Source organism: Sceloporus occidentalis, unplaced genomic scaffold (assembly GCF_023333645.1).
Source record: "Sceloporus occidentalis isolate IW3139 unplaced genomic scaffold, rSceOcc1.0.p SCAF_5, whole genome shotgun sequence".
NCBI classification, from domain to species: Eukaryota; Metazoa; Chordata; class Lepidosauria; order Squamata; family Phrynosomatidae; genus Sceloporus; species Sceloporus occidentalis.
The window spans coordinates 143,351,347-143,364,214 of NW_028316985.1; the positions used below are offsets into that span (position 1 = coordinate 143,351,347).

At 40.0% G+C, this 12,868-nt stretch overlaps 1 protein-coding gene across 1 annotated transcript; it reads right to left on the reverse strand.

The window, feature by feature from the left end:
• Positions 1-357: 357 nt before the first annotated feature.
• TMEM184C (transmembrane protein 184C) lies at positions 358-12,527 on the reverse strand. The gene is made up of 10 exons (XM_089525721.1): positions 12,173-12,527; positions 8,838-8,968; positions 8,717-8,753; positions 7,495-7,700; positions 6,413-6,487; positions 5,507-5,600; positions 4,351-4,463; positions 3,163-3,262; positions 2,385-2,556; positions 358-2,202 (listed from the first exon to the last, which is right to left on the reverse strand). Exons 1-10 carry the CDS (start codon positions 12,287-12,289, stop codon positions 1,934-1,936), a joined length of 1,314 nt encoding a protein of 437 aa, XP_089381847.1. The 5' UTR covers positions 12,290-12,527; the 3' UTR covers positions 358-1,933.
• Positions 12,528-12,868: the final 341 nt, after the last annotated feature.

The following is a 12,868-nucleotide window of genomic DNA, read 5'->3' on the forward strand; positions in this document are numbered from 1 at the left end:
GGGAACTTCATGTAAACTTCAGGTTGCTGGGACTACAAGAGCTAGGGATGATTTGTATTTTCCCCAGCATACTTGGACTGGAGCCTGGGGTCAATGTCCAGGTCAGACATATGATTTAAATTAAAAGCAAAACTGGGAAGTTTCCAACAAGGTTTCCATTCTGACAAAGTGATAATATTTCCCTGGGCTAGGCTTATGTGTATTGGTCAAAATAAACCACTTATGAGAAGGCTTTCTCTTGTTTCTAATGCTCATAAAAGACATGGGATCCAAGGTAGAGATACCTAATTTAAAAAGTTATTTGCTATGAAAGACAGGTCCAGAGTATTATTGCATCTTAGAACTACAGAAATGCAATTTAAGAGTTTAAATAAAGTTTTATTTGTTTATTTACAACATATATAATGGATAAACATGATTTGCACCTTTAACAAGATTCACTTAAGGACACATTAAATTTAGCCATAAAATATGCAGCCTAGTGAATAAGGCCATGTATTTACAAAACACACTAGTACTGCAAAAGCACTTGCAAGATGAGTTCACTGTAGCAGCCACAAGTTCAGTTAAAACCCAAGTCTTGTAAAGAGTATTTTAATCAAAATGCTAGTTAATCAGATGCTAGTTTAAAATATAAACCTTGCTGCAGCTTTTAATATGAAGGTAAGACAGCAAGCACATAGTGCAGATACAAATATGATAATGGGTCAGAAATCCCATTTGTTCACTATATGGTATTAAGTCCTTAGAGCAATACTAATGTGTTACATTCGTGTATCTTACACTGGAATTACATAGATTACTTGATTCTAGTTAAGACAAAACTTTCAGAAGGCAAGTATATTATGAACCCAAAAGAGGTATTAAAATAGCATCCGCATTATGGAGTACATACTCTGACCAATACCCTACACAAGGTGTATGTAACTGATAAAAAAAATGAATACTGTTCAATTTTTCAACAAAGTGCGTATTCAATTTTATAACATTAATTATGTTTGTATACCCCCACTCTAGAGCAAAAGGCCAGAATATACTTAAAAGTGTAACAGTAAAATTTTGAACCAAAAGCATACATGACGTTTACATCACTTAGAGCTAGGAAATACGTGGCCCTCAAGTTGTTGGATGTCTCATCTCATTCACTAGCTGCATCTGCACTGCAGAAATAATCTGGTTTGACACCACTTTAACTGCCATGGCTCAACGCTATGTAATTTTGGGAACAAATGACAGTTCCCAGAACTCCATAGCATTGAGCCATGGCAGTTAAAGTGGTGTCGAACTGGATTATTTCTGCAGTGCGGATACAGCCACTGTATTGGCTAAACACACGAGTCTGGTACCATTGGAGGAGCACAATTTCCAACTCTGGCTTAAAAGAATTGTACAGCCTTTGTGCCACTATTCTTACACAGATCATTCCAGGTCACTATCCCAACTAAATTCTCTAACTATTAGTTCTGTAAAGATTCTGGCACATTAGATAATATTCCGGCATGGGAGCAGAATCCCGCTGAAAGAATAATTAGTTTGAAAGGCAAAATCAACCTTCTGCTTTGCCCCTATTAATGTGAACAGGCAGGTTTTTGAACTACTCAATCTGTCATAGCTATTACCATATGCCTTGGATCATTTTTCAGATCTACACATCATACATGCCATATTTTCAGTTATTAAAACAGTTTAATTCAATGGTGATTTCAGTACTGTAAAAATTTGAACTGTGTTTTGTATGCATGTATCTTTTCAAATTAGTACAATATGCACTCTTTGCATTTCAGAGATCAAACCTGAAACCACTTGTCCTGTTTGTTTCACATACTCCTTGGTTGCTCATGCTCTTTTAGCAGAATGGCACTTCCAGGGGCAGAAAACAAACATAAGGAAATAATGCCTGAGCAAATCCCATAACATGCTTGAGGAAAGTGATTTAACTTTTGTCCATAGGCTTCTCTCCTTGAACAGGGGAATTTTCATTCTCTTCTGCAGAGTTACAGAAGTCATCAGATATTGTTTCAGTAGGCATTGTTGGAGTCACAGTATGTCCAAACCCTTGATAATGACCCGCAGGTGATGATGGAATGGAAGATGCAGCAGAAATTGGGTCCTGAGTGGATGATGAGAGTAAACTTGTATGTTCATTCTGATCAAGATCTTCACCAAAAAACATTTTTCTTGGGGGACCAAAAACTGTCCTTCCTAAAGAGAACAAGTTAAGACAAATTACTTTTTTCAACATTCAGTTACTGCAGTTACGTGAACAGCTGTAAAAATAACTTTACCATGATGCTCATATGAAATCTGAAAAAAACCCAAAATACTATTTTTGACATTTGCTACATTTCTGGATACATCTGTATATGTATACATTTCTAACTTACCAACATGGCGAACTTGTTCAGTTACATCTGCCCTAAGATCAGAAATATCCCACATTGCAAGAAAAGAATCAAAACATGAGCCTTCTTCAGCTTCTTGCACATAAGGCTTGTAGGAAAAGCTGTAGTGGTGAGCAATTGCCGCAAAGAACATTTCCACACAAATAATAAAATCCTGAAATAAGAAAAAAAGAACATTATATTACAATCACATCCATCTTTCAAGGAAATTCGGTATCTCTAGTGTCCAGTTTAATCAAAACACAATCCATTTTTTTTACGAACTATGAGTATCTGAAATATATTTTTAGACATAACAGCACTTAACATAGCTAAGTTAAGCAAGTCTATGCATAGTGTTGAAAAATTAGAACTGTAAATCTTTCATTACAAATTAAACTTTGTCACTTATTCAGTAGAGTTAACAAATGCTGTAATTTCTGTTCTTTAATGACTAAGCTTAGCAGGTCACACAACTCACCAGTTAATCTATGAGCATATCTTACTTTAATATCACTAGGTAGATTAGTTACATTACTGGAATGTAAGTTTGAAATTACATGTGCAAACATTTATTTCTGTGTTGATAGTTAAGATTTGTTAGAGCAGCTTGAGCAATGGAACTGTGGCAGGCTAATAATTAATAATAGCTGTTGCTTAGTTCCAGTGACTGAAGCAAGACGGACTGAAAACCAATCAGCAGGTTCCTCCTTCTACTGTAGGCCTTCAGAAGACATGGAAGACATGGGGATTTATGTTTATTACAGCTAGTCCTACTTGCCTGTAGACCAGTCGCCACAGCTTCAACACTTTGCCATTCCCATGTGCGTTTTTCAGAGATAACACCAATTTTCACCAGTAATGCAATAAGTACTGCTTGCCTAATAAAGAAATTCACGTTATGATTTTTAAGTTTATGACAGCATCTCACCCAAAGGCACATATTCCAGGGACAAATTTTGGCATGAAGTATCAGTAAGCATACAGTTAATCAGAAAAAGAAAAACTAGGGTTAAGATGTGAAAAATATTGAGATTATAAAGTACATCAGTAGAGTGCTAAAATCAATATGAAACCTACAATTCCTGTGGTCATATTTTCACAAGAGAACAGTGAGGGTCCATCAGTCAGAATAAAGGAAGCTGGGCTGAGACTCAGAAACAGAGAAGATTAGCGGGAGGTCTTCCCCCACGTGAAACTTAGAGAAAATAATAGTTTTCTTGTTATTTTGAAGGCAATACCAAATTTTAAGACAAATGATCCCAAATGGGTATTTTTCAGACCCAAAAGCTTTACTGTGCAAGTATATACACCTCTCTCTTTGGAACTTGATGAATAAGAAGGCTTAAAGATGGGATAATGGTACCTTTGCTTATTTCAAACTCACATGAACATTTTAGTTAACAAAGGCGCTTTACAAAGCGCCCCAAAAGGGTGCTTTACAGAGCGCCCCAAAAGGGCGCTCTGCCGGCGCCCGTGTTTGTTGTGCCAGGGAGCCGCAGCGGACATACCGCGCAGTTCCCCAATGCAGCAAAAAGAACCCACAAAAAGCAGTTATGATGCCGCTAAGCATCCGCCACGTCAAAATGGCGGTGCCCATGTGTTCTGGCCGCTGCCATTTTGACATACCCAGTACATACTAGGGGTGAGGCCTGATTGGACGCTGCGTCCTCGGCCGACCCCAGTACATTCTGGGGGTGGGCCAAATGTCCGTCTGGAACGTGCCAAAATTAAAACGGGCAATTTCAAACATGCATGCTGGTAAGGTTCTTCCATACTGTATTTCTGTCTGTAAGTATGCCCTATTAAACAACAGAATTTGCTACAGAATAAGCATGTATAGGGTTGTCAGGCACAATTTTTAAAAAAGCAAGCAGGACTTCTCATACCAATACTTGGTTTGAGACAAATACAGAAATGCCAACTTTTGTATCAAAGGCCTTGAAGAAGTTGTTTATGAGATACTTGCCAGAAAGAAACAAAAACCACCATCTTCACACAGAGAAATTTCCCCACAGGTCTGATTGGGTTCAGTTCATCCCGTAGTACTTTATAGAATAATACAAGGCAGTACATAGCAAACTGAAATAGAGATAAACATCTTTAGTGACTTTTTAATAATTAGATCTTATAATTATTTCTGGATAGTTAGAAATCTCCAAAATGATTTATGTCTATTCAGTTCTTAGTTCAAATATTGAAATCCCAATTTCTTGACCCTGAAAAAGAGAGAGGTTACTCATGAAGTTGTTTTCTCTACAGCAAATTTCAAAATCTTTTTTCTACCATTTAAGTCTTTTAATTAAATGAGTTTATTAACTCTAAAGTAGTCATCAAGCCGAATTTATCGGCTCCTTCTCCAAGCACGTGTGTGAAAGCTATCTGGAGGGCAGCAGAGCACAGCAGATCCCTGTACTGTGAACACAAGTACTACACACTCATTGGTGATAAGGACCTGTCCTAGGACATATGCCATGCTGCCATAAACTTTCTTTTACAATCCTATTAGATGTGTACAACCCAGTTAAAACATCTCGTTTCTAGATGCGTACAATCCTGTTTTATAGTACTCATACTAAACAAGTCCCATTAATTTGGACAGCTAATTAAATACACAACTAGCGAATGAAATTATTAGGTATATAGTCAGATTATGAACAAACAAGAAATTGTCTAGTTTTAAATTAATTTTAAGGCTTGTTTGTCTGCTTTAAAATCTGTTTTGCAGGGTAAAAATCATATATTTTTCAGTTGTTCTCTTCCACTATAGATTGTCTCTGAGCCCTAGTGGGCTGAGAAGCAGCACCTAAATATTCTTATTTTCCTACAAGAATTTTCTAAATACTAACCACCAACTAAAGTAGACTAACTAAATAAATGGAACTTAAGTACTACTTTACCAGGCTCCCACTGATTTAGTGACTTTCTTCGAGTTGGGACTAACAACTGGATTTAGGCTATAAAGTGGTAAAAGCTCCTCATACTGTATTTTGAGATTTGGTTCCCTGTATGCCCCCCCCCCCCATGCTTAAAAAGCTTAATTACAGTTAATTCTGAAGAAAAATAAACAAGATTTATTAACCTTTCTCCAATACAAACAAAAGACTAAACTTTCTGCTACTCACCAACTGGGATATGTTGTTGAAAATAACCAAGTAGGTCCAAGCATTTTTGAAACTGAAGTTTCCTTCATCATATACACCAACTAATTCACAAATTCTGAAAGAGTTTAACATAAACTATTGCTCAGAAAAAGCAGCACAATAAAGGCAGTAAAAATAAATGTTATTAACTCTAATTAAGTAATATTAAAACAATATTAATTTTTTTAAAGTCTTTTAAAGCATGTAAAATGCCAGAAAGTAGATCAAATAGCTGGATTTTTTTTTAAAGGAATACTTGCACAGCATTTCTGTATGCTGTCTATACTATTTTTCATGCACAGAGTCATAACAGAATTCTCTACTACAGTAATATAAAACTTACATGTGTGTAGTTTCATAAAAGATAACGGGGGTATGTATCTTCACAGCTGTTTATCTGCATGCATACCAAGCATTTTCACTACTATTTCAACACTAATAAACCCCTGCAAGTCTTACTTCATATGTATAATTCTTTATGAACACACGGAGACAGCTGTTTGATCTGTCATTGTAGGAAAACTGTTGGGTTTTTTTGCTAGACAGTATCCACTGCAATATCCTCCAGAACTAAATACATGTTTACCCATTACCTGGAATGAGTAGAAATTGCCTCTGAGCAAACACACCTAAACTTTACTGGTGTGTTACTCTCCATTGTTCCACCTGCATAGTATGTTCATGTCAGCCATTAAAAGGGTATGTGCTAGATCTTTAAGACTACAAGAAATATAAAGTGGAGTGGTAACTTTATAGTGCTGCCTTGTGTGTCAAAATGCCTTTTAGGCAGGAAAAGAATATGGCTATATTGCTACTAGACCTAGAAGATGGTGCAGTGTGTCAAGAAGAGGAACAAAACATATTAATACATATTTTCTTTATACTTACAAAGCAATTATAGTGGTGAATGGTCTAAAAACTGTATATTGAAGAACACCAAGCTTGCACCTGAACAACAACACCCTACAGAAAAATAAATAAATTTATAATAAATTCAGCAATATAACCGCTCTATTCAGTAATGTAACTATTGCTCAAAAAAAAAAAAACCCACACAAAAGGTAACCAATAACAGAGCTGAAATTATTTAATGAACTCAGAAACTAAATCAGATAATAGTTTAACATAACTAACAGCAAGACAGAATATATTAAATCAAAACACATCTCAAATACTAGGTGATAGCTAGTTCAACTTGCTTGTATTTCCTTCAGGTTTAATTAATATTCCAGCTATTAATGAAAAGGAAAAGCAAGTTACCCCCCCCCCAAAAAAAAAAAGAAGCTGAGAATATTTTGCCAACCCACAAATGTCTTAGATATTACTTTAGGAAAGGCACCATCAACAATGTATGCCAGACAGAGACATTGCCACAATCAGTATCAATGTTGGGTTTATCACTATTCTGCTAATGCAGTCAAATCCAGAAACAATACTTTTAGGCAGTAACTATTAACACAGATTATAAACTCTAACCCACTAACTGCTACAGACACCTCTACTTTTGAAGGACACAGTAATATTGCATTTATAACTCCAAAAATGTGTTAGGTCCCATCTTACTGAATTTCCACAAAAGAATTTTAATTGGAGGTGTTACTGGAGTATAAATGTTGGCAATATGATTCAAGAATTTCTGTCCTTTCTAATTTTATTTCCTCATATCCTGCTGTATCTTTTCAATTAATGCATTCAAATTAGAATCTTCATTGGAAAGACAGTTTTGGTGGCAAGAGGGATTGGTGTCAACAGAAATACATGGTGATGGAAAGTGAAGAAACTCCTCATTTATTAAAATACATGTTTCAGTTAAGAGCATTTTCTTAAGTTATTCTGTACAGTAAAGCATATTCAGGAATTTCCAGTTTAGTATACAACAGGAGAAAAATCTAATACATTACACTGATCAAAAGTGGAAATACTCCTTATAAGCATATCAAAATTTGCTTTTCAAAAAATAATGCACTTACTCTCCCATAGCCCACGGTGGACAACAACATAATGGTGGCAGATGCTTCTGCTGATCCTTGGCTTCTATGATTAACACCAGATTTGGATACCGATTGATCAGATAATTTGAAAGAAATACCATGAAATTATAGATGACATATGCTTCATAGCATTCTCTACAGGTATCCACATATATTGCAATGTTGGGATACTTCAACGCTATCCACTGTGAAAGGAAATAGAAAAATAGTTAGAATAAACTATGAAATGCTGAAATCCCAGTTTGCTGCTATGTGCTTGCAGTTTCTGACTTAGGTCAACCCTAAGGCAAGCCTATCAAGGGGTTTTCCTGACAAGTTTTATTCAGAGGTGGTTTGCTATTGCATTCCTCTGAAGCTGAGAGAGGGACTTGCCCAAGGTCACCCAATAGATTCCATGGCTGAATAGCAATTTAAGAAATTTAAACCCTGGTCTCCAGAGTCTCAGTCCAACACTCAAACCACTATATCACACTGGCTCTCTTAATTCCATTAAATTTCTTAATACTGCAGTTAAAACATTTCTAGCTAAGAAAAACTTACACTGGGTCCTAAGCAGTTTTACCAGAAGTAAGCCCAACTAATCTCAACGGCAGTTATTCCACCAAGGGCCCTGGCTCCTACTTGGACAGAGATAAAATAGTGCCAATTGTGTGCAAAATATTGTGTTAAATGAAGATGCCAGACAGCCATTGTATACAAGACTATACAGCGCGCCCGCGCCATACGCGGGCACGCCATACATGGCCTTGAGCATACGCGCTCAAGCCGCGGGGCGGCGCGTCCCATTCAATTGAATGGGCGCGCGCACCCGTTGCGCCCCGCGCGCTCCTGCGCCACCGTGCACGAGCCCCATTGTTTCCAATGGGGCTTGAGCATAGGCGGAATTTGCCGTTCCGGATCCCGCCGCGTAAGGCGAGGACGGACTGTACATGTTACATACAGATATGTCCATCTATTTTCAGCTGCATAAAACCAAAGTACTGGAATGCTTAGTAAGAAGCAATTTTCAAACACCTCCTCTTTCACAACTTGCTTGGCTTCATCCAGCTTACTTCAACAGAAATGATTTCACCATTTAAAACATCATTTTTTTTATTTACAAAAACGGTTATATTTTGTGGCAATTGGTAACAAGATTATTTAACTGATTTTTATGGACCAAAAGGAAATAAGTAACAAATCATGAAAAACAGACACTTACACTGTCTAAACCGTAAATTGGTACCATCCATAGAATCCTGTAATAACAAAACACATTTGCAGTTAATCAAAATGTTTGTATTGTTAAAAAAAAATAAGCAGCAATACATACGAAGTCTTACCTTATTATTGGTTTCTGTAATTCAGGCTGAGTATAATGAACTAAATGCTGTAATATTCCCCAAAGAGATATTGGTATTGTCATCAATAAAAAGATCCCAGCTATAAACCATGCTTTGGTATGGATTCCAACCTTGAAGAATGCATAAAAAGAAAACAGAGGCACAAGAAATTATACAAGGGTGTCTGAGAAACAGTGGCAGCAGGCTGACTGCACAGTTCAAAAAGCTACAATCCACAAATATCCATGCATCTTCTCTTCCATGAACACAACATAGAGTACAGATTTTTAAAACTGCTTTCTTGCAACTATATTATGTATACTTAACAAGGGCAAGTATACATGAGGAATAAGCAACTACAGAGATGACTGGGGAATGATAGGTGTAGCACAAACCAGCTCAAATAGAAGTAAAAGCATGTCACTTCTGGTTCTAGAATTTGTCCTAGAAGGGGCTGGCTTCCATGTGTTGTGGATTGTGGGTGCCTAAAACACCTTTTGTTTTGCAATGGTTTGGGTTGTGTAGTGTGTTTAGGCCTCAAAAATAACCAATTTTAAAAAGAAACAAGGAGCCTCAGGGCCACATGCAGGCTGCAAGTCGCACTGTTGTCACCTTGGTGTAGAATAAAATCCAACCAAGTATTAAAGATTCAACAGCTGCCTTTTGATCCAAACACTTACATCATTTAATGAAGAATTCAGCAAGCTACACTTAAAAGAAAAACTAACAGAATATCAGCAACACAGGACACTCCTTTGCGCATTGAACTCTAGCATAGCAAAACATGGGAAGAGTCAACACATCAACAATACACCATCTGTACAGTTGTTAAGGCACTAGTGCGTAACCTTTTAACCCTTAAAGCCACAATTAAGACACACCTGTATACCGACTCACACATATTGTTATCATCGAGGACAGTTTCACTCCTGTCATACAGAGGCCAGCTCAATGTTATACATGACTCCTCAGAAGTAAGCCCTTGTTTTCTGACATATAAAACACAGCTCAGTCTGTCACTGCCCTGATATCTATAAACTTTACTTTTAATAACACAGTATATAAAATTTAAATGTCCCAGTATCAGACTATTATGACATAATGGCATGTAAAATTTAAATGGGACAAGAAATGGTTTTCCTTCCTAGTCCTGAAAAAAAAAGCACATCCCACCAACAATCGCAATGTGGATCTTTGTAGCAGCTTTTTCTTTACAACCCAGTGATCACTTGGGCAGCTGGGGAGACAGGGAAAAGCAACACATTTTACAGCCAGGGGCCACATCAACCCAGTGGACCACAGAACCTACTCTGTGAGAAAATGCATACTACTTTGAGATACAATGCACATATATAGGACTGTATATAAACTGGTTACTTAAAGAAATGCACCAGAAATAACTTCCCCACTATGTGCAAGGGATCAATATCATTTTTATGCAATACAATTATAGTATTCACATTTCTTGGACACTCATTAGCATCCAATGGCTCACTGACTAGTACCAGTCCACTGACCACAACTTTAAGTAGCACTGACTTTAAAACCCATAAACACTCATGATAATTCACCATTTAATGCCTTGTAAGTTACAAGCTTTTTAAAAGGATGAGAAGTGTTTCCAGCTGTCTTTTTCTCACAAAAACTGCCACACCTGGAAAATTCAGTGTCATAAGTACCCAGTATTTGGGGAGGGTGGGTAATACCAATATTGGTTAACCAACTGCTGTTCCAGTTGCACAATCCTAGGATTGATACAACTTCCATTTTCACTCCAGATATCATATGCACTGATTCAACATGTCTCATTTGCAAAACGCATCTATCATTTAGTTTCATAAAACAAATTACATCCAACCGGGCAACATACAAAACAGGCAAAGATACAACCCAAGTGGCAGATCCTGAGCAACTGGACCAAGCCTTGCCCCGACACAACAGAAACAGATGGCAGGAAAAGCATGGTTCCTTGGTCAGCTGTAAGTCAGCAACAAAGACCATGTACTCAATGTTCTGGTTTTCATTTCTTTGCTATGATCATCTTTTTAAAGGTTCTGTTTTTAGCTTGTGTACATGGGTTGGTTTTTTTTAGTTTTCATGATTTTAGGGACTCACGTCTTCCCAGAATGAACCTAATAATGTCCTCACTTTAACATCTGAAATCACAAATATAGAGTACTTTTGGCTCTCGTATCACTATTGGACTATAAATGTCATAAATAAACTGTCAGGGATACATGGAGTTGGAGATCAATGGCTGTATCCACAGAAACAAGTCAATTTGAGGCCGCTTTAACACCCCTGCCTCAATGCTATGGAAGTCTGGGAACTGTAGTTCTGTGAGACATTTAGCCTTCTCCATCAGAGAGCTCTGGTGCCACAATAAACTACAACTCCCAGGATTCCCAAGCACTGAACCAGGGCAGTTAAAGCGGCCTCGAACTGGATTATTTCTGCAGTGTGCTTTGGACCCATATCCCGCTCCCCTATTTCTGTCTCCCCACCTGACCTATAGGCAATCTTTATACCAAAGATACAAAAGGAATCCCCTTCTAACCCTCTTCTCTAATGGTGCTACCTTCCAAATGAGCAATGCTTTAAGAAAGCCCTGTTTCCAAGAGAGGCTGCTTTATACTGTGGCAAATCAGTGCTCTGTCTAGCCAACTAAATGTCACCTCCTGCAATCTGGTGCCTTTCAGAGATGCTAGACTGCATGTCCCATAATCCCCTGCCAGCATGGTCCTCGGTGGAGCTTGTAGCCAATGCGGCTGGAGGTGATCAGACTGAGAAACAGCCAGGACATAATTCATGTCCTTTTGTATAGGAAGCATGTGCCTGACCACTAGGCCACAGGCCCTTCTCAATATGGCGGTAAACAGCGCCTAAGGTAACTTTAGGTCACCTGAGGCCAGGCTTCCACATTGATGCCTGCTGCAGCCCAACCTGGTCCCAGGACAGGCCTTTCCAGACCGGCCAGTAAAGGTTTGAGGAGGGCAGGAGAGGCCTCTTTGGCGACATGGCTTCTCAACCAGACAGAAGCCTGGGAAGACATAAGGCACTCAGACACTAGTCAGATTCGCTCCCAAGAGAATGGCTCCCTTGCCTTCCCAGGCTCTTCCTCCAACGCTGAGTCCAGGGGCAGTTAAAGCGGTTTCAAAGTGGATTATCTCTTCCCTGGCTCAAGGCTCTGGCATTCTGGGAGCTGGAGTTTGTTCTGGGGCCCGGAGCGAAGCTCCTACTCCCAGAATGCCAGAGCCTTGAGCCAAACCGGGTTCTCTCTCCAGTGTGGAGGCAGCCTTGTTAGAGTGGACGGACGGAGCCCCTTCCCGGCCCACCTCCAGCTTCTGGAGCTCCCAGATGCAGAGCGGCACGGCCACCAGCAGCCCCACGGCGTAGACGGTGGCCACCAGCGGACGGATCCAGCGCCGCCAGTTGCCGCAGGTGCAAGGCATGGCGCCGCCTCCGGGAGAAGGAGCGACGAGGAGGAGAGGGGAAGGCGGGGTCCCCCCTCAGGGCCACCTGGGCTCCGACGGGAGCCGCCACCGCAGCCACAGCCGCCGCCTGGTCAGGACCCCGCTGGGCCTCTCCCCCAACCGCCACGCTGAGGAGAAGCCATCCTCGCCGCTGCCCTCCGCGCCGCCCATCTGACCGTAGCCTCGCCCTCCGCCCCGAAACAAACCGCCTTCCGCCGCCAGGGCAAAGGCCGGAAGTGACGTCAGGCAAGCCGGTGTCAGGCAGACTCGCAAAGCCACGCCCCTCCCGTCTCTTCAGCCCCGGAAGCCACGCCCCTTCCCCTTTTCTCGTTTAGTAAACCTTGCTGCTCCCTTCTCCCCAGCATCAGACGCCACGCCCCCTCGCTTTTTCCCAGCCCAGAAACCCCGCCCCTCACTTTCCAGCCACGGATGCCCCGCCCCTTCTTTCTGTACCTAGCTCCCTCTCTCCTCAGCCCCGGAAGCCCCGCCCCTTCTCCCTCCTTAGCCCAACAAGCTCCTCCCTCCTTCCAAGCCCCAGAAGCCCCGCCTCCCCAGCTC

What these genes read in the sequence shown, in the direction of transcription:
- TMEM184C (XM_089525721.1), bottom strand. Translation starts at nt 12,289, where the DNA reads ATGCCTTGCACCTGCGGCAACTGGCGGCGCTGGATCCGTCCGCTGGTG. An exon ending in CAATTTACGGTTTAGACAGT is followed by an intron (nt 7,701 to 8,716) that starts GTAAGTGTCTGT and finishes TTCCTTTCACAG; the next exon opens with TGGATAGCGTTGAAGTATCC. An exon ending in TCAACAACATATCCCAGTTG is followed by an intron (nt 4,464 to 5,506) that starts GTGAGTAGCAGA and finishes TCTCTATTTCAG; the next exon opens with TTTGCTATGTACTGCCTTGT.